This window comes from Delphinus delphis, chromosome 11 (assembly GCF_949987515.2).
Source record: "Delphinus delphis chromosome 11, mDelDel1.2, whole genome shotgun sequence".
Classification (NCBI taxonomy): Eukaryota; Metazoa; Chordata; class Mammalia; order Artiodactyla; family Delphinidae; genus Delphinus; species Delphinus delphis.
This window is the reverse complement of record NC_082693.1, coordinates 100,638,727-100,660,501: the sequence shown is the minus strand read 5'-3', so window position 1 is coordinate 100,660,501 and position 21,775 is coordinate 100,638,727. Positions and strand designations below refer to the sequence as shown.

At 57.3% G+C, this 21,775-nt stretch overlaps 1 protein-coding gene across 3 annotated transcripts in view; it reads right to left on the bottom strand.

Moving 5' to 3' along the window:
* Positions 1–2,685: 2,685 nt before the first annotated feature.
* Positions 2,686–21,775, bottom strand: part of TAFA5 (TAFA chemokine like family member 5) — a 192,281-nt gene continuing 173,191 nt past the window's right edge. For all 3 annotated transcript variants that reach the window (XM_060024017.1, XM_060024018.1, XM_060024019.1), the window contains exon 4: positions 2,686–3,685. In XM_060024017.1, the coding sequence (XP_059880000.1) occupies positions 3,677–3,685 (9 nt within the window). In that variant the 3' untranslated portion in view covers positions 2,686–3,676. The remainder of the gene's footprint in view (positions 3,686–21,775) is intronic.

Genomic DNA, 21,775 nt, shown 5'->3' with positions numbered 1-21,775 from the left:
CTGCCCTCGGAAAAGGCTGCCCTGTAGGGGCTGCGGGAGTGGCCAGCCGGCGGCAGTCGGGGGGGACGGTCTGAATCCTCCCGTTCCTGGGGGCAGCGACCGCGCCGTCTCAGCCTCAGGTCACGGCAGGGCTGGGACGGGGCCGTGGAGGGAGTTCGTGACCGTCCATCCCCCACACGGGGAGGTGGACCTCACGTCTCTTCCCCAGCCTGGAGGTGGGCAGCATCGACGCCTCTCGAATTTGGTGGGTCAGGAGACTGAGGCCAGCAGCTCAGGTCAGCCAACAGCAGACGCGCGGCTTCCGTGGCAGAGCCAGACTCTCCCCAGACTTGGGACGTCGGGCGTGGCTGGGAGCAGAGGAGGTGCAGGCAGACGCCGCTGCCCGCAGAAGCCTCTGCAGGCGGCTCTGGGCGCTTGCGTGTCCCCCGATCACGGAGACGTCCCCAGCAGGCACACGGGCTTGGGGCAGGAGGAGAGAGCCCTGCTTAGGGGAACGTTGGACTTGGACAGGCGGACTGTTTGTTCCTGCAGCGCCACCCGGCCCATCCTGACCGGTACACACCCTTGGATCCGGATGGAGGCCCGTGTCCGCTTTTACGAGCCCTGGTGGCCCAGAAGCTCTTTTCTTTTCCCTAGCTTCATGATTTTGCTTTTCCCCCTGTTTTGCCCAGAAGTCTCCGGAGTAGCGGCTGTGAGTGCGGCTCTCCGGTGGGCTGCTTCACCTCCTGCACGTGAACCCCGGCCCCTTCCAGCTCGTTTCTCCGTGTGGACAGAGGGCGGAGGCGAGGGTGGGCCCCTCTCCCCATCAAGCTGCCCTGTTCTGTTTGGGCTCCATGGCAAAGCCCCCAAGCTGCTCCCTGAGGTATCACCCCCGGGGAAGGCCCTTTCTGGCAAGGGCACCCAGGCCCCCTCGAGAGGGGAAGGGTCCACCTGGGGGTCCCTGTGGCAGCAGCTAGGCCTGCACTCTGTCCCTTTCCCTACCTCCCAGGACAAGCCCGGCTCTGTGCCAGTGGGCGGGGCTCTCCTTACTCCCTGTAACTGCTCCAAAGGCCATGAGGTCTCCTTAAAACAAGCACAGAACTCGAATGGCCCGCGGCCCACCCCCCAGGCCACAGGTCCCAGGGCTGACATTTTATCAAGAGCAGCTGGAAGCAGACAGGCAAGGCCTCCCCCAATGCACACATGCCTGGAGGTGATGGACCCTGAACACGCCCAACAGTGCTCTCCGGGGGTCCGAGCAGATTTCCCGGGGTCCTTTAGACGAGGGTCTCCTTCTGGAGCCCTTGAGTGGGGTTCTGCTCCTGGAACTGGGGGCATGTGCGGGAACGGCCTGGCTCACGGACCCTGGGGGAGGGCTGAATGGACGTGGCTGTCAACTTCCCACTGGCTTGGCCAGGAGCACACGGCTTCCCAGGGGATAGTAGTTACGGGCCAGATGCTGTCTACGCGCCGGGGGCTGGGCTTCAGGGAGTATCCTTGGGGGTCCGGGAAAGCCTGGAGGGCTCCTGACTGTGCACCATCACGGTGGGCCTGCCTCCCGGGAAGCGGCCCTGTCACCACCTGTGCCCTGGCTCTGTCTCCACCAGCCACGCCGGCGACAGCCCTGTCCCAGGACACCGCGGCCAGCGAACAAAAGCCATGCTTATCAAAGGAGTTTTTCTTTATTTTCATAATTTAGCTGAATCGACACAAAACTGAATACTGTAAAACAAGGGAAAAAATGCTGTAACATCTCAAATCTCCCAACCTCTGCCCTCGGAAGGTGTCTACACGCACTGTCCAAAGAAACAGGCGAGGGTGGTGGCGGTGGGGCTGCTGGCGCTGCGCCGGGCGACCCTCCCGGGGCCTCCCTCGCTGCCCCCGGGTGAGCCCGGGCCGCGGAGCTTGGGGCTGGCCAGCTCGGGACAGCACGCTGCGCAGTTCGCCGCCTCTGTGATGCCAAACCCCAACCTCGGCCAGTCCTTTTACCCCAGGACACACGTACCCATAAATTTGTGGTGACTGAAGGTAAATTATATACTCGTGGGCATTGAAATGGGCCTTAAATAAATGGATTTTCTCTCCTGTCTTTAGTCTATGGGTGGCTAGAGCAGCTTCTATATAGTTTTTTTTTTTCCTTTTTTTTTTTTAGTAGCATAGACCTAGCATAATACTCCTGTTAATTGGACTCTTAGGTAGCATACTTAAGCTGAAACTCAGGAAAATAAAGGGACCTGGCACAGGGTGGACAGGGGAAGGTAAACCGTAACTGTCCCTTACTCGTGGGGCCTGGTGACCCCGCCTTGCAGGAGGGAAGTGGGAAGACGGGGGCTCCCCCATCCCCCGCTGTCTCCACCCTCTGGCATGAAGACTGAGAAAGATAAGGGTGTCCGCTTGAGAAGACGAGGCCGGCCGCACACTGCCCTCAAGTTGCATGAACAGGAGAGGGGTAAGAAAAAGGGAAACAAAATCCATTGGAAGAAGCGTGATCAAAGGACTGGCCACTCCCACAACAGAGCCCCAGGGGGCAGGGACCACCCAACCCAAACAGAGCAAAAGGCAACGGGCCTCTCCGCTAGCACCGGCCGGCATGTCTGCGCCACACCCCTGGTCCTCAGCTCGCTGCCCGCAGAGTCCTGCCCCTCGGCGGTGCCAGGCGCCCCCACGTCCGGGATGCCGGTCCCCCCCGCCCACCCCAGAGACTTCGGGAAGCCCCAGCCCCGGCCCACGTTTCACGACGGCCGGGGCTACCACATGAATTGTTATATAGGATTTTCTACAAATATACAACATATAAAAACTGTTAAATATATAACTTCCGGCTTTGCAAAATACATTTAATGATCTCTTTCAAACAAGTGTTACTTTCGCTTTCTTTAATTTGCTTTCTGGAGCTAAATGGTGATCGGATGAGACAGCAGTCATGGGAGACCCGACATGCTCTCGGCGAATCCTGGATTATCCCACTATCAGAATGGAGCTGCAGAGAGGCGTGTTTAACTGGTTAAAACAGAAAGGGATTTTAGTACGAGGAAGTCCATCTAAGTACAGAGGAGCAGGTGTGCACAGCGAGCTGTGCTCCCGGCCAGGCGCACCCGCGGGGTCCACGCGGGGACGTCGCCGGCCGTGTGTCCTCCGGCCGCATCCTCCGGCTGCTCGGGGGCCCCGCAGCGTTCGTGGGCTGTGCCTCTCCGGCGTGTCTCTGCCCCCGTGCCCCCCAGTCGAACCCAGGGACTCTGATGGTAAGTACGAGTCCGCGTTAAAATAGATTTTGCTCTTTGGTCTATTGAATATACTGAAAGGATAAGAAAATAAAAGCGATTCGGACAGTCTGGGGCACAAGGAGAGGCCACGTCTGCGCCCGAGACTCAGTCCTCCCCGGCCCGGCGCTGTCCTCCTCTCTCGGGCTGGCTGGGCTGCAGCTGCCTCCGCCTCCTCGTCTGCGGCCGGGAGGGTGGCCAGGCCAGGTTCCAGGGACGCCCGGTGGCGCAGCCCTGCTGTATGTCCCAGGACTGACTCCTCGGGGAGGCCGGACAGACTCAGCTCAGGCGGCCGAGGAAGCAGGCTGTCCTTGACAGGCTAGAGAAGCGGAGGGCGGGCGGGTGGCAGAGGGTGGGTGGCATCCACGACCGACCGAGGATTGTGGCCTCTCCAGGGAGCCAAGGTCACTCCTGGGGCCCCTGTGGGGCTGCGTTTGTCAGGAGACCTGAAGGGCAGAGAAGAGAGCCGTCAGCCTCCGCAGACACCAAGGGTTCCCGTCGGGCATGGCGGGAACCCAGAGATCGTCCGCGAGGCTGGCCTCGCCCGGACAGCACACTTAAAAGATGCCAGCAGACCTCCTCGAGGACAAAAACTAGATCTCGGGCCCCAGTGCTGGAGGAGAACCCTACGCCTGTCACAGAGGGCAGCCCGGGGGCACCCGCTTCCTCTGGGCTCTGGGTGGGACCCCACCCTTGGCCATGATGGGGGCACTGGAGCTCCGTCAGCGGCCAGTGTGAGCTGCGTGTCCTCCGCCCCGTGCTGGCCAGGGCCTCGGGTCTGAGTTGCATCCAACTGTTTCCCTAACCGTGTCTTGCACTGTGCCCTGTACACAGCAGGTACTGCATAACTGCACGGAGCAGAGTGATGGACACACGTGTGTCTCACCCCTACAGAGCCCCGGGAGGCTGCAGAGCTGGGGTGTTCATGCTGGTTGATGAGGCCCGAAGCACCCACACCCAACACCCCAGGGTCCCAGGACATGCGACACAACAGGCCAGCTCACAGCCGTGAGGTGATGTGAGGGTTCCAGCCTCTGCTCTGGGGCAGCGGAGGCATCACCTATAGAGTGACGGAGACAGGAAAGCAGGGAGTGTGGTTTCCACAGAGCATCACAGCCTCAGGTGGTGGGACCCGTGTCCAGCAGCCTCCCATCCCATGTCCCCGCTGGACCACTGGCTCCCTCATCCCCTAGGGTGGACCCTATTTGAGGCAGAGACCCCGAGGCCTGGGGTCCCACAGACAGTATGCAAGTGGCCACTGCCTTTTAGGACCCCAGACCTGGGTCAGGCGCATGGGGCTGCCCTCCCTGTACCGACTCCCAGCAGGCCCAGCTCTGCAGGGAGTGGACGGTGTCCTGGGGGTCCCACACATGCCATGGGAATGGGACGCAGCGGGTGTGATGGCCCGGGAGGGGCCTCTCCAGATGTGCTGGGGGAGACCTCCCCCAGAAAGCCCCTCCCCTCTCCCTGCAGCTGCTCGTCCGCCTCCGGGCTGGTCCCACGTCTACCGCATCCGGCCCGAGCCCCGGCCCTTTGCCACCTGCCTGCGGCCCCGGTCACACTCCCACCAGGCCCCGCCCACGACGCAGGCCCCGTCCCTGTCACGCGGACCACACCACGGCCTCCTGGCTCCTCCCGAGTCCTCAGCCGCCGGGCTGTGTGCAGGCTGTCCGGCTCACACGGGCCGCTCCCCAGGCCCCGCCCCGAGGGCCTCACGCTACCCGTCCGTCCTGTCCTGCGCTGCAATTAGCCGCCGCGGGCCGTAAACCGGGCAAGCGCTGCTCACATCTTCACTGTCTTCCGTCGGTGGCCGGCTCGGGGGGAATGTGGACTGACTGCCTCCGGCCTGCCGTCCTCCAGGACAGACAAGGCCCCTCCCCAGGTGGCTGGGCTGCACATCCCACCCCAGCTCTGACAGCGCCTCGGCACTGCACTCAGAGCCCCTGCAGGGACCCTGCTCTCCACCTGCAGCTCCCAGACAGCAGCCAGGAGCCATGAGGAAGGGCACCTGCCGGACAGGACTCAGCTTGGCCCCCCCTCCTCCAAGCCCGTGGTCCTGGGCACCTGCCGGGCAGGACTCAGCTCGGCCCCCCCTCCTCCAAGCCCGTGGTCCTGGGCACCTGCCAGGCAGGACTCAGCTTGCCCCCCCCCCAAGCCCGTGGTCCCTGAACCCCAAGGCCGGCACAGGGTTCCAAGGAGCAGCTCTGAGAACCTCAGGTTTCCCTGAGGCCCCGCCGGACCGTGCTGTCTCCTCCCCAGCTCTGTGTGGAGCCCGCGCACGCGGGCGCCCCGAACGCATCAGTGGCGAGGGGGTGTTAACTGGATTTAGGTGTTTCAGGCCCAAGGACACCTAGCAGGTTGATGGCAGAGCTGGACCAGAGCTGAGGGTGTCCAGGGAGGGTCAGAGCTCTCTGCCCCCAGCCCCAAAGGACTCAAGGCTGCCTGAGGCTCCAGGCTGGCAGGCGCCCACTCTCTCGGCAGGACTAGGGCCCCCACGGGGCTGTGGAAGCAGGGCTGCTGTGGGACCCCAAGGCCGCGAGCACACGTCCGGAGGTGACGGGGGCCCGAGAGAACCTCCACGTGCGGTTGTGGGCGTGCGTGGGCTCAGCCCTCACTCCGTCTCCGCTGCCTGAAGCCCATCCCAGAAGCGGGAGGGCACGGGGAGCAGAGCCAGGGCACGAGGTATCTTTGGAGGGGGGTCACCGTTCCGACCACCGCAGGGTCTTAGCTGCAGATCTCTCTCCACATCTGGCCAGCTACCTGATCTCGGCCCAGGGACCCTGACCCTGATCCCAGTGGACACGTCCAGCCCCAGCCTTCCCGAGTTTGGCAAAGGCCTCCTTGCATATGGCATGCTCGACCCAGGAGTCCAGGAGTGGTGGTGACCCCCGCCTCACTCGGACCTTGTAGGCCTGTCCGTCCAGGCCCATCGCCCTGCTGACCATAGCACGTGGCAGCCACCCCCTCCCCGACCCGTCCAGCCACGTCCACGACGGAGACCGTCCAGCACAGTCACTCACCGGCACCTGAGGGGTTAACCAAGAAAGGATGCACTGATTCTACTTTTTCTACCTATAAAATTGTATAAATTCTTATTTGTAGAGAAACGGGGAAACACATGAGTATAAAAAGAAAATAAAAATCCATCCACGTTTCCATATCAGAAGCTATTTGGTTAAATTTAGTGTATTTCCTTCACACCCTTTAGAACATATCCATGTGTACGATGAGGGCTGGGTTCCGCGTGAACGTCTGCACTGTTTGTGAGAGCAGGTCGGCAGCCTGGTCTGTGCGATCGGCAATTCCTGGGCTGCACACGTGCTCACGGGGCCCCCACTGGATGGACTCCCAGGGACCCGGGCTGTCTCGGTGCCCCCCGCGCCCCGCCTGGGGGCTGCTTCTCGTCGTCTGCGAGCTGAGACGACAGAGGCTTCACGTCCGCCTTCATTCGACAGAAGAGAAGCAGGATCTGGCTGAGGGCTCATCTTCACTTCTCCTGACGACCAGAGGAGTAGAATAATCTTGCCAACGCGGTCCCCGGCCACTCGCACCGGCCCATCTTGTCAGTTCATCTGCTCAGGTCTTGTATTTCTTACTGATCCGAACAAGACCGCGTGTATAATCTCAGCTGCGCCCACGTGCGCAGGCCAGGGAGAGTCCCGGGCACGTTTACTGCAGGCCTGTCTCCCAGCTCGGTCCACCCTTAGCTTTCATTCATGGTGCCTCACACACACGGAGGTTTTCGTGTGGGGGGAGTAAGCACGGCTGATGTCTCGTTAGGAAGCCCTCACGGCTTGAAGCAATGCAGGCACTTACGTTCTAGTCATTTCTTACAGTCACAGGTGTTTGCCCCTGTAGGTCCCCCATCCTTGGGGGGGGGGGTCTCCACTTTCCTGCAGGCACCCTGGCCTCTGGCGCTTCCTGCCCCTGGTGGGTGGGGTGGGGGGGAGGGCTGGATACAGGTCCCTGTCTGCTCTGGCCAGTTCCCCCAGTCAGGTCCGCCTAGAGACAGAACCCCTGAGCCCAGCGGGTCTGAAGGGACACAGAGGCCCGTCCAGCTAACTTCCGAGCCCTGGATGTCTGCTGCCTTCTCCTACCAGGCCCAGGCTAAGTGGGGAGGGAGGCAGGCCCAGAGCTGCCCGGAGAGGGTGGGCTGTCACCGGACACCCCCAGCCAGAGCTCAGACACTCTCTGAGGCCTCTGCTGTCAGACCCCGGGGCTGGCTGCCCCCAGCGCCTGCCTGGCCTTCAGGAACAGACAGGAGGCAGCCTGATGTCCGCAGCAGCTGTGCTCAGATGGGACCCAAGTCCCGACCCAGCCAACAGCCGAGTGCTGGCTGCCAGCTCGTCCCCAGGCCTCGGGACCAGAGAAGAGGCCTGGAAGTCGGGTTTGCAGCCCAGAAAAGTAGTCAGAATGGCCAGGACGAGCTCCAGCAGAGCCACACAGGCTTTGCAGAAGCCAGCAGAGCCCTTCTGGCCTCAGAGAAGCGTTTCCAGCTGGGGAAGCACACGGCTGAGGCCCACCTCGGGCCTCACAGGGGTCCCCGCTCAGGGCCCTGTGCTGGTCCTCACAGCTCACTGGAAAACCAGCGCCGGGCTGGTCGCTGCAGGCGGCAGGACGTTCCCGTGCTGGGAAGCGGCCCACTGGTCTCCGGCGCCCTTCCCCAGGGAGCGTCTTCTCAAGACAATCGGCCAGACCCCCGGGGACACCCAGGAAGCAGCCCCTGCTCTCCTGCAGGCTGCCCCCCACCCCACCCGGGATCCTGAGCCCCAGGGATGACCCATGAGAAGTGAGTCATGTCTCATCCACATGGCCCTTACCTCCCACCTGCTCAGGGACACGCAGGGCCAGTGACCAGGACCCTGGGCCTGGCGGGACCATGACAGCCACCTGGCCGGATGCTCGGGCTGTGTCATGAGGGCCCTGCCGGATCCCTGTCTCTGGAGAGGGCATCCAACCTGGGGTCCCTTCCCCATCTGTGCATCTGAGGGCCCAGGACGCTGCCCCAGGTCAGCAGGTGGTGTCCTTGTGGCCACGTCCTCCCCCTCCCTGGTGAAGGCTCCCGGGTAGGGGTTTCCCTGCTCCACTGGCCCCCGGACAGTCCCACTAAGCAGCCCTGCGACCCCAACCCCGAGCTGAGCTTGGTCAAGAAACTCGACGTGGGCCCCGGCTCCTTGGAGGGCCCTGAACTTTGCCAGAGCTGGCCTCCCGGAGGGCACCTGCTCGTCTTGCTTATACATTTCTCATGGGTCAGATCTGTCACTGCACTGGGGGTCCCCCCAAACCCCCGTGGGCTCCTTCAGGGCCGCGGTCACCTCCCTCCCCTCTGAACTGGGCAGTGACGCCCGCTCTGAGCCCGTCCTGCTGACCATGGCTCCGTACGCAACATCGCCCAGACACCCTTTGACCGCACGGCTTTAGGACCTTCTACCCCAGTGGGAACAGAGGCCCAGGGAGGCAAAGCGGCCGGTCCCAGGTGACTGACGAGGCTCCAACACCCCACTTTTGCTGCCAGGGAGCTGTCCTCAACTCTGCTCTCCCCCCCGAGGGGCTTTCTGGGAGCTGCACCCAGCTTCCTGAATCCCAGTGGTCAGTGCCGCTGCTCTCCTGGTGTGTGGAGATCCAGAGTGTCCTGGGGTCGCAGCCTCTGTGTGACCCCCTGGTGTCCCCGGGCCGGGAAAGCAGCCGGCACTCGGCGGGCTCCAGCTCTGCGCATGGCCGTCCAATACCCCAAGGTCATGGGCTGCGTCCTCGGGGTCTGCGGCTATTTCTCTGGGACTCCGCCCCCGAGGTGGACAGAGCTGGTCTCAGGGTCACCTCGCCTTGCACGCTGGACACAGGAGCCGGCCCAGCACTGCCCGCGTCCCCTGCGGTCACCGGGCTCAGGGGACAGAGCCTCTCAGTCAGTGGCGAGAGCCCCGGGAGTGTTTGGTCTGAGGACTGAGCTGTGGACACGGCCGGGGTTCCCGTCCAGGGCAGTCCTTCCCGCCGGGCAAGGAGGTGACGAGGAGGTTTTTCTTGGTATTTGGACGCTATAAAGCATCGTTTATAAAACAAAAGGAAACCTTCCAGCCCTGCGAGTCCCCTGTGTGATATTCCCTCTTCCTCTAAAAGTTTCCGTTTGCCTTTGGGGGCAGGTTGAGTCTTCTGTTTAAAGAGCACAATGTTCTGGGCTGAAAGCCCCGAACAAAAGGTTCTAACGGACCGCGGAGACGTAGAAACTGCAGGGCAGTGAGATGACCATGGCCTGCGTGAGAGAGCTTGACCATGAAGGCTGCTACCACGGAGAGAGTAAAAACAACCGGGGAGAAGCTTCTGGAAAGGCTGTGCATCATCCCATCCATGCCCAGCCACGTGATTGAGTTTCTGGGACCATTTCCTGACCTTATCCGGCCAGTTCACACCCGAGAAGTGTGGTTAACTAACTGACTCCTGAGCCTGGGATGTCCCAGACGCCCGAGGAGGGAGGGCACACGATCGTCCGCAGAGGGGCCTTGGCTGCTCAGACACGTCCCCCTCTGCCCTGCTGTGAGGGAGGAGACGACCGGCCACCTGGAGACCCAAGGCCCTGTGAAAACTCGCACTGGCGTCTAGCGCGCAGGCAGGGAGACGAGACAGAGAGATGCGGCACCTCGAACGGCGGGGCCGGGGACAAAGTGGGGGCGGGCAGCACGAGGGCCAAGGCCTGGTCTGAGGATGCCCAGCGTGAGAGAGCAGGGCCCCAGTCCCTCCCCTGCCCCTCGAGCACCAGCCCAGCTGCCCCGGACGCACCTGTGTCTTGTCACTGCGGCTGCTTCTAAGGGCCTCTGCCCCCCACCCAATCTCCATCCCTCCTCTGCCCCCATCTAGGGGCTGCTAAACGCCAAGAAGAATGACAACTACGCCACCTCCTGATACTTAGGGGTCCTTAGTAGGCAAGGAGTGGAGGGTCTCATCTCTTGGAGCCCACTGCACAGCAAAGTCACGTGAACTGCCCCCAAACAGGGAGCACAGCCCTGATGACATGGAACATGCCCGGCCCATGACGCTCTGGGGAATCTGCAGGGCTGAGGGCTGCGGACAGTGCCTGGCGGGACCTTGCTGGGCCAGTTCTGAAGGGCCAGGCCACGACGGTGCCACGTAGGAGAGAAGCCGGGGAGGGGATGGAGCGGGGCAGGCGGACAGGGGAAGCCTGGGTGGGGTGCTGAGGGTCCTCTCAGCCGGAGGGGCAGTTCCGTCCCTGCCCTGTGGCCTCAGGATATGTCCCCTTGTGCTTAGGAAGCAGCGTGAAGTGGCGACCCCGGCCCTGCACCAGGCAGAGCAGACGGGCGCCTCTGTGCACCACTATCTTCGCGGCCCCGCCACGGCCCGAGTCTGGAAGCCCCGGGGCAGCACAGCCAACGGGGATGCGCGGGGTCTGACCCCGGGAGCCCCTCCTTCCATCCTCACACCGCAGCCCTTGGTGAGGGCTCGGGGGACCACATCTGTCCGGCAGCCTCAGCTCCGGCCGGAGTGGGTCTCTCCTCCTGGGGTCCCTGGCTAACAAGGCCTCCACCTGGCTTCGATCCCCCGAAGCCACTCATCTCCCAGGGCCTGAGGAGACAGACTGCAGCCCTCGCTGGGCTGACGGAGAGCCAGCAAAGGCTGGGAGGGCCGTCTGGAGCGAACTGTAAAGGGTCGGCACGTCTGGGTGCTCACTGACCTCCCCCTCGCAAAGCGGGCCCTGCGGGTTGGAGGACAGGAGCGGATTCAGTGCCCGCTCACGCGGGGCGAGGCTGCTGCCACAGACCATAGGGTGACTGAGCCTCAGGGGATAAAGGGACAAGGGCGCAGCAAGTCAGACAGGGGCTCAGCGCCGACATGGGGGTCCCAGCAGAACGAGAGGGGGAAGACCTGAGAGCAAGAGCTTAGGCTAAACCCGGGGACGGCCAGAACCACCCCAAGCCCCGCACCCGCACCTGTCGTAAGCTGCTTCTTAGCCCTTATGGACCTGAGCAGGGAGCCCGAAGATGAGACACCAGCTCTGGGTGCAGCCGGGCTGCTCCAGGCATCTCACCTGTCCTCACCGTGAAAGCATCCGCCACTCGGTCACCGCTAGGATGCAGCACCTGCACGTGAGGGACCGGGGGCCAGGCAGCAGACTGCTCTAACCAGGGCATCAAGTGATGTGCGACGGCACAGACAGCGCAGCCCTTCTGTGCCACGAGGCAGAGAGCTGCGGGAGGATGGGCGGGAGCTGCCGGGGCCCTCTGGGGGAAGGTTTGTGCTCTTCTATTTAGCTTTTATAGACAAGCAGACTGGAGTGTCCTTACTTTAGGCAGGCTGATAGCTGTAATAATACAGATTTATTGTGTAGCTAAATGGTCTAGCTTCTCTTTCTAATAAAAAAAACTGTTTCTTGATTCTGATGTGGGAAAGTCATGTCTATCTTTAGAACCATTTATTTATTTTCTTTGGCCTATGACTCGTTCTTGGAGTCTGTCTTCTGAGAGAAGTTTCTAGAAAGTCTGCCCCAGGCTGCGTCCCAGTGGTGGGGTTCTGAGGGGGGCTGGTCCTCGTGGACCGCAGTTTCCATTTCTGTTGAGCTGCCTCGTTATGGACAAGCTGTGCTGTTTCCTCCTCCGGGAGGGAGGGAAGCATCCTGGAGCCTCTGGTTTGGGGTCAGGAACGCTAGGATCCAGGTCCAATCCTGATACAAGGGGTGGCTCCGGTTATAAGCCCCCTGTAAAAGGAGGAGGGGTGACTGAGAGTTCACGCCACCAAAGCAAAATCGCCCCTGAGCCTCGAATTCCGAACAGGGGCAGATCAGGGGCCAAGCTGTCCCTGTGATGAAATATTCACCCTTGGCTCTGAAGGGTGATCAGCACGTAGCCATTAAGGCAATGATCCGGACCCTGTTTACTGGATGGTCCTGTGGTGAGTGACCGCCCAGCACACCCTTCATCAGAGGCTTCACCATCTCCAAGGGCCTCGTTCCCCGCTTTTCTGTGATGAGAAGCCATATTGAAAAAAAAGAGTTACAAAGGCCTCAGAGATGCCGGGGGTAGATTAAATGCCCAGTGATGCGAGGGTCCCAACAAAACCGACAGCAGCCTCCACGGGCATTTGAACAAGAACGTCGATGCAAGTGTGTGCAGGTGTGTGGAATTGTGTGTGTGTGTATGCATACATGTGTGTGCACGTGTGTACCTGCCGGACAACTCCCTGCCCGGCCCTGGAGGCCTGTGGAGGGTCGTTCTGACTCAGGTCTCAGAGGGGGCGGAGGGCTGTGGTCCAGGACCCTGGCAGCAGCTGCCTCCCTGGGGCCACCCCAGTGTGCGTTTCCTGCCCCACCATTGCCCCCTCCCTACAGCCTGGGGTCTGTCACTGGTGAGATTTGGGGTCTTAGGAAGGACCCCATTGAGACAGGTCTGGGTTTGAATCTCAGCTGGGCTCTTCCTGTCCTGTGGCTTCAGGAAAGGGGCTTGGCTGCCACAGCCTCAGTTTCCACATCCACTAAATGGGAGCCTGAAACGGGAGCACCCAGGGGCACAGTTTCCCCCTTTTCACAGGAGTAGAGGCTGTGAGCAGAGCACGGCTGCCGTCCGACAGCCTCACCCAGGACCACGGCATCTTTTTCTGCATGGCGCCCACATGTCTGCAGAACTGGGGCCTGACGGTACTTTGTCTAGGCTCCTCTGGGTTTATACGGCCTCTGAACAAATAAAGGGATACTGGTGTCCTCGTCCTAAATAAAGTGATGATGCTGGTAATAGGATTTCACCGAGAATGTGGAGGTTTACTGAGGACATCCATCAGGTACTGCAAAGCCCCGCTGCAGCCCGGGCCTCCTTCTCTCAGGAAAACACCCCTCCACAGCCCAGGGCCCCCCTCGAGCAGCCGTGGGTCTGTCCCCTGGCCGAGCAGCATGCCCACACCGCACAGGGCAGCCAGCAAGGTTATGGAAATAAACCACACGCCACGTGAGGACGGGCAGGCGAGATGAGATAAAGGATGCAGAGACAGACGACTCCCCAGACCTGGAAGGACTCTGCATTCACGGCGTCTCCTAAGTACCTGTAAGTTCTTACTCCACTTCCTACAAATGAAAGCAGAACACAGAGGTGGCGCCAGTGCAAGCACGTAAGGGGGGCCCCACCAGGGGAGCCGCGCTAATGAAATGCAGCACGGCCACGAGGTGACACCGGGGACGGAGGCCACAGGCCACCCTTAGAACCCACCCACTCCCAGGGTCAGGGCACGGCCTGGCGAGGAGTGAGGTGACCTCTAGGGACAGCCGAGAGGAAACCGGCCTCAGCCCTATAGCACCAGGGACCTGAATTCCGCCATCAACCGAGTGAACCTGGGCGGGGCTCTTTCCCGGAGCCTCAGGTGAGACGCAGCCCGGCCCACACCTGGGTTTCTGCCCTGTGGGACCTGGGCCGAGGCCCCGGCCACGCGGTGCTGATGTCTGACTGCTGAGCTGTGAGATGGCCAAGGCTCTCCGTCACCAAGTGCGCAGCAGCACAGAAAATTCATCCAGCCCGAGCCAGGCTCCCGGGCCCCAGCCCCACACAGGGGCCTCCAGCTCCATCTGCCCCGAAGGCGGGTGGGTGCCTGAGTCCTGGGGGAGGGAAGCGGCTGAGACCAGCCCGTGCCCCTCAAGGGTCACACGTGGTCCAGTCCAGCTCCACTCATGACCTTGACGCTGCCAGGGTCACGTCTCCCCGGCGGGCCAGCCTCAGCCCAGGCCCCCTCCAGCTCTGCAGGGGGCTGCCCTCGACCTCCCCACGGGCTCAACTGCGCTGGGAACGGCCGCCTGGCCAGGCGGCTTTTCTAAAGGGAGTGTGGGTGGTGCGGGCCGGCCCCGGATCCCTGTCTGCTTTGTCTCCTGGCAGAGTCGGCCTCTGACGTCCCACCCACCCGCTCCGCCAATCCCAGCAGCTAGAGCCCGGCCGGCATCGCAGGATGACGGCCTCGGCCACCGCAGCTCGCGGCCGACCCACCGTCCCAAGTTCACAGGCGATGTCTGGCGATGACGGGGTTGGGGTGGCGTGGGTGGAGGTGTGTCCTCAGAGGTGTCATCAGACACGCTCTCCCCGACACCTGGCCGTCCACAGCGGCGAGGGAGGCCCCGTGTGCCCGGGAAGCTCAGGGTCAAACCCCTTCCCTGCGCTGCCTCCTGTGTCCACTTTCAGGGGCTGGGCGGGTCACCTGCTGGGCCCGGGCAGGCTCCTCACGGTGCCACACGTTGGCAGAGGGGGCGGTGGCCCCGCCAGGCCCCTGTCAGTCAGAAGAGTCCCAAGACCGGGCCGAGGACAAACCTTTCTTGTTCAAATGTCCACCCACATCCAGCTGCTAATAGCGGCTTCGCGGAGGGAGAGCTCACAGCCCAGACCACGGATAGCGGCTTCACGGAGGGAGAGCTCACAGCCCAGACCACGTGCCCCGCTACAGGGTCAAGTCAGTGGTTTTGCTCTATTCAGAGCTGTGCAACCACCACCACAGTCAACTTAGAACATTTCTATCCCCCCAAACTACACTCGTCAGCAGTGACGCCCCCATCCCACCCTGGGAATCCCCCCAGGAGAGGGATCCTGAGTCACACGGTAGCTCCGTGTCTCACTTTTTGAGCAAATGCCAGACTGTTTTCCAAAGGGTCTGAAACATGCATTTCGGATTCTCTTGATGACACACTGCCCAGGACGTCCCAGAACGACTGGCAAATTCACATGCTTATAACCAGCATCCTTCACGAGGCCTCAACATGAAGGTAAAGAAATGAACACCAACCACGGCGAGGCCGGGGAGCAGCGCCCATTCGTGTTTCAGCTGCTGACCCCCGACGGAGAATCTCTCGCCACACCTTGTCCCCACTTCATGTTTCAGGAACTTTCCACCCCTGGGCTGTGTGCCTTTTCGTCTGCCTGCTGCCCCCGGCCCCAGGGTTAGAAACCAGCTCCTGCCGGGCGGGTCCCCCGACGCCCACCTTGCCATCTGCCTCTGTTCTCGAAAGGTGAGCTGGACTTTCAGAAGTTTGGGATATCAAGGCGAGGCAGGGCTGCCCCTTGAAGGCGGGCCTAGCGTGAGTCTCTCGGTCACTGGGTGGCCTGCAGAAGGCCTCAGTGTTCTCATCTGTAAAATGGGGTGGTAACAGAGCACGGCCCACGGTGGCCGTCAGCCTGAGCAGGTCGACCTGTGCACGTGCTCAGAACAGCCTAGGCGAGTGTCTGCGATCGTCACCGATTCTTACTATTTTCAGGCTCATGGACCGTTTCAGCATCCTTCCTCCCCCTGAACTCAGGTGTCCACCTGGACTTGTCCTTAACCATCTCATGGTTTCATGTGTCATAGTTTAGTCTGTAATCCCTAGGGAATTTAATTTGGAACATGGTGTGAGGTAAGGATGCAAGTTGAATTTCTCCCAAGTATGAAGCTGGTTTTCCCAGCATCTGCTGTTGGGGGCTGCCCCTTCCACACTGTACCCCCAGTCCGTGCTCACCAACACCCAGGTTCATCTCAGGACCACATGGTCTGGTTCGTGGGTCAGAAAGAGCAGCAGAAGAGCCAACGTCTTCTCGGGTTTTAATTGTACCCTGGGCACTTGGCCAGACAGGGTCCGCTGTTAACTCGGGAGGGGGGTGAGGGGCAGAACCAAGCACTGGCTGCATCGCCCAGGGCTGAGCTGCTCACCAAGCTCCCTTTACCCCCTTGTCCGTCCCCAGCAGGAGGCGGACACTGCGGCGTGTCCCAAAGCCTTCCTACACACCGCGGACGAGTCCCACCCAATATAAAATGTGAAAGCATTTTGTAATGTTCCAGAAAAAACTCACTGGAGATTTGATTGAAACTGTATTAAAACTAAGCATCAAATTTGAAAGAAGAGGCCACCTCATAACATTCAGACAATCCCTCACCGTATCAAAGTATGTGACGTCTTTCTATTAATTTATTCAAGTCTTTTAAGTCTCCCCTGGGGAGGTTTTCCATTATCTTCATAGGTGCCTTTTCTTACCAAAGTTATTCCGAGTTATTTTATGTTTTCTCCTGCTACTAACAGGGCTCTCCCCTCTCTCTTTCTCACTTTTATTTCACTTATTTATTGTAATTAAATCATTACACATACTTGCTTGGAGGTGAGAACACACAGGCTTTTGTCCAGTCTCTCTTTCCTGTGCCAGCGGGCATGTTTCTTCCTTAAAGCTGCCTACAAATTTCACCTCCCGTTTTCACCTCCTAACTGACACTTGTGTTCAAGCTACTGCTGACTCCGTGCCCTGGCCCTCAGGGTTGAAAGCCTTTACTGATCTAGTCTGGGATTGGCAAACTTGCGCTACCAAGGGCCGGGTAGTGTATATTTTCAGCTTTGCGGGCCATAAAAGTCTTTCTGCAAAGACTCAACCCTGCCATTGCAGTGTGAATGCATGCCTAGACAACATGTGAGTGAATAAGCAAGGCTGTGTGCCAATAAAACTTTATTTAAAAAATAGGTGGGGGGCCAGATTTGGCGAGCAGGCGGTAGTCGTCCGACCTCTGATCTAGACCAGAGCTTGTTTGTGTCTATGAAAGCTTACAGTTGAACACAAGTAGAGAAACTTCTATGTTCATAACTGGTCCAATTTAATAAATTCTCTAATTAGTTTTCAAGGCATTTCAGGTGATTCTCCAGAGTTTTGGAAATACCTGTTCATTTACCTTCTGTAAGTAATAATGATTGCATTTTCTCATATCAAAGAGTTGTGTGAGTTCATTTGCCGGAACTTCCAAAAAGTAACAAGTTCCCGGGTGGCTGCAGGCTAGCCTCACGAGGGTCCATCTTCAGTGCAAGGGCAGCTTTGCTTTTGGGGGGAACACTGGGTTCCAGGGAGAGCCCACCTTCTCGTCCAGGTTAGCCTGGAGGTCTGTGACCATCGTTCTCTTGGTATTTTTCTGAGGAATAAATACAGGGTCTGTCTGGCGCCTTTTTCTGCATCTTCTGAATCAGACACACATTTTATTTGATCTCCGTACAGGGCTTTTCGTTCTACCTGATTCTGAAATATTAAAGTATATTTCCATTTCTTACATAAAGCTACTGTGTGGTGGCCTTTTTTCTGGTTCTTTTAAAGGACTGCAGAAATCAGTCGGCTGTCATTTTAGGCAGGTGCGGGTGGCCTATGTCCCAATCACTACTCCCACCAGGGGGCAGCATCCTGAAAACAATGCCAGGTCCTGGAGGGCCTCGGGGTGCTTTGCTGAAGGATTTCTGTGCCTGGAAGGGCTCCCAGCCCACAGCACAGACTCAAAAGTCTTTATGGAACAAAATGACTTTCTGGGTATTTTTCTAATTCCAGCATCAGGGTTTCACTAGTTCCTAAAATGCCCTGGGTAACTTTCCACATTCCCCAGTTGGCGGGGAAGAGACACCTGTACACTGAATGCTTTCAAGAACACGCCAGTTAAAACCTCTCCGTCTGGAACTTTTACTGGAGAATATTAACATTTTTCTATGCCTTTATTTTTGGTAATCCCCCTTCCCCAGAAATCATATCTTTAATCAGATTTCCATATGTAGTGATCAGCGGGCTAGCTACGCACGCACTCTTGAATAAGTTGAGGCCCCAACGCAGGCTGATTCTCCCTTCTTCCTTTCAGAACTATTTTCTAACATAAAAAAAATCTACACATGACAGAAGTAAAAATGCATTTTTATAGTTTTGCCAGCGATGCAACGATTAATGCCATGCCTTTAAAAAAATCATTAATATTTCTTTTTCATCTTTACAGGTTTTCTCCGATCTTTTTGAAGGTGGCTTTTTCCATAGCTTGGTTTCTTCATTTTCGTTCTTTCTGAGTTAAAAATAAAGTTATTTAAGACACAAGTATACCGACGAGTCCATCCTTCCCTGTACCCACAGGTGCACTCTCTTATTCTCGTCACATTTTAAATGAGATTTAACGGTCAGTCAGATGCGTACACTGTATCGTCCAGTAAGTGCTGGCCCGCGTGATGGTGTTAACGTTCTAACTCCGTCAACCTTACAGCAGCCCTAGGAAGCAGGGAATAGCATTCTGCCCATTTTATAGATGTGGAGACGGAGGCACAGAGAGCAAGGTCACGTGTTCTGAGTTAAGCAGATCACAATTGTTTTTCCAGCGGAGCTGGAAAGACTGACCTCACACCTGCATGTGACTCGTGGGTCGGTCTGCATGTTTTATTTCATCCTTCAACCAACAAATTACACGAAGGTTCTGGTTGCTAGGGTTAAGGTCATTACTTTGGGTATAGTTTTAAATATATCGCATTGTGGCTGGAAAAGAAAGTTGGCACATGCCTCCTCTTAGGTTGGTCAGTAACCTGGATTATGGATGTTTTTGTAAATTTCATAAATAATAGAAAGTTAGAAGCAGCCTATTTGTATGTTATAATGTTCACTACGTTGCTGCAAATTCAACCTTGGTAATTTCATTTTTCAAAAGATCTATGCCCTGGTTCTTTTTATTGTTGTTATCAGTGGTGTTTCCTTGACCTTAACACAGATTTAAGAGCTGTTTAAATTCCAACTAAAAATTGTGTTTCTGATCACTCTGTTTATTTGTACTTGGCTTTGCTTCCTGTAAACTTACGTTAATCAGTACATAAAGGTTTCTGTGATACTTCTACTAGTTTGAACTGTCATGGATCAGTATGTGTCAATAACTATATACACACCTTAAATGTATCAATATATGCCACCATATTGTTCCAATTTAATCACTTTACGTACTGGTTTCCTTTCCATTTCACTTGCCTAGTAACTTTGTTTATTATTTGCTTTTAAACTTTTTGGTTTGTTTGTAGCAGTGCCCTTAGAAGGCAACACATATTTGACTATTTAAAAAACTGGATTTGATAGTCTCTGCCTTTTAGAAGAGAAGGCTAACCCACTTACATTTATTGTCACCACTGAGGCTGCATTTCTGTCTTGATCAGCATGTTCCACACTGATTTCTGGTTCTGCTCCTTTCATGGTTCATTTCCTTACACACAGTTTTACTTGCTTTTTCTTCCACTGTAGTTTAGGAGAAATCATGTTCTTGTTTCTATTAGTGGTGGCCTTTATGTTAATCAAATGCACTTTTAATGATTAAGCCATTTCCCTAGTGATGTAAGTTCTTTCTTTCCATGAAGAGACATTAAGTGACTCTTTTCTTCGTCTGCAGCTGCCCCCGCAGCTGTTGTCAATTTAACCAGAAGTTACAAATCAGATTATACAAAAATAGTCTTCACAACATACAGAGTATATTAAATAACAGTGTCGCCAATTTTGTGTTCAACTGCATAACCACAGTTACAGGAATAATTTATATCTAAGCCCCATGTAGTTAATTGGTATCTAGTCACCACTGATCTTCTTACATATGATCTATGACCTTTCCGAGGTCATCAGCCACCCATTCGTTTTTCTTTGATTGGCTCCAGGGCATCTTTCATTGACTCTTTCAGGAAAGGTATGTGGGTGGTACACTTTCTAAATCCTTGCAAATTTAAAGCCATCCTGTTTACTCCCTGTGTCCAGAACAACAACCAGAAATAGGACTGAACTCACAAGTAAAAGCATTTTTTGACAAATCCCTGGAGATGGTCTGTCCTTCACTCTGGTTCTGGGTCTCCTGGGTTCAGAGGTGGCTTGTTTGTGCCTTCAGAGGTCTATGGACTTGTCCTCCTGCCTTAATTTTTTTCTCCAGTACAACCTGGATGATTAGAGAGTTTTCCTTCACTCTTCCGATTCACAGATATTGCCATGGGTGCTTGGGTCCAGGATGCTCTCATTCTGCTTTAATTGGGGGTTTCCCCTGGCTCAGGACAGCTTCTCGGCAACTCTCTCTTTTCACCTTAACGTGGTTATTCTTTGTTCTCGCCACGTGGCTCCCCGCCGCTGCATCCACTTTCCCAGGTTGGATTTCTGTCCTCTGTCTTCTGTACTTATAACATCTCTCTCTTTGGCTTCATTTTCTGGGTCTCCTATGAACTGCCTCTCGGTTTAAGCTTGGTTCACATCCCTGTGTTGATTCTCTGCAGTGACATGTCCATTATCTGCAGCTTCTGTACACATCTCAATCCACTCTGATGTTTTGGGTCCCATGGAGTTCAGCCTCTATTTGGCCCTGCAAACCTTTGGACGTTTGCCTGCATTTCATCCCAGGCTGCCCTTCCTTCAGGCTTCTTGCTCTGGGGTCACAGGTCACAGCCTCTTTTAGCTCTTTGATGCCCACAAGCAGACACTGACCAGAAGCCTCACGTTTACTGCAGGGGTTATTTCCAGAGCTAACCCTGCCTTTCGGTCTGCAGAAAGTGCTCCTCTCCATAGACGGTGCCCATCCTTTCAGAGGCTCCTGCTTATATTTTGGCTGTGATGCTTTTCTTATTCCCTTTTAAACAGGCAGAGGCCAATCCTGGCCAGGAACGAGCCAGCAGGCTCAGGGGGAGGGAGTCTGCACCCTTCCTCTCAGTTCCAGGGGCTGTGGGAGGCTCCGCCTGACCCAGGCTGGCCCAGAGGTTTGGGGTGATGTGCAGAGACCCTCGATCTTCATGGGACCCAAAAGGCAGCTCTCAGTGGGGTCTGATCCCACCAGGGAGGTCAGGTTTTCTGTCTGAGCTGCAGAGTTTTGAGAACGGAAGACTGAGGGGGGACACCATGGCCTTGGTGAGCCCGTCATCTGGCTTCTCCTACCCCAGGTGAGAGGCTCTTCCTGCTAACTCTGCCCCTTCCAGTGGAGCTCACCTCTGCGCTGGCATCTTTTCCTGGTCCTGCTAGAGCCGCGTATTCACAGAGGGAAGGGGCAACCGCGGTGCAGGGAGGCTCCACCTCTGCCTGATTGTTTTCTGACCACTGCAGGGGTCTCTAGGTCCGAAGGTTAGGTCCAGGCACCAGGAGGAGGCCCTGGGCTCTTTGTACATCACAGGAGGTCTTAGAGCAGGGGCTCAGAGGATAAAAAAGCAGGGGCATCCTAAGGTTTCTACCGTCCACTCTGGCAAAGCACCCAGCGGGGTCTTACCTGACCTCAGTGCACACTTCTCTTCTCTCCAAGTCATGATGCTATTGCCAGTTGTCCTTATTTTCAAAATCTTTTGAAATTGGAAGCTGGGCAGAGGCTGTTCAGCCAGTGTGATGCGTCTGTCACCCTAGTAATCCAGAAAGCCACGGCCACTTCTCCACAGACTTGGCACGAGGACCAGACTCTTCCTCTCTCCTCCAAAGGCCCGGGGAGCATGCCATCCTCGTGGCGTGGAAGGCAAAGGTCATGGGGGAGAGGGAAAATGCAGGTCTCCACTTGTCTGTTCCTCGTCCATCACAAGCCCATCTGTCCTATGAAACCCTTAAGCCTCACGGCCATGACCGCACAAGGCCAGGTGCAGCCCGGACACGCAGAGCGGAGTGACACCCCCGGGGCCTGGGAGTCCCTGCTACAAGGCACCGAAGGGTTTCAGGAGGGAACGAGGGTGTGGCTTCATTCGGATGCAGCCATTGGGAACATGAGCACATATTCTGGAAGGTGCCACAGGAGGAAAGTCACCAACCTTTCACCTACAGAGACCCCCCTGGGGTTTAGAAATG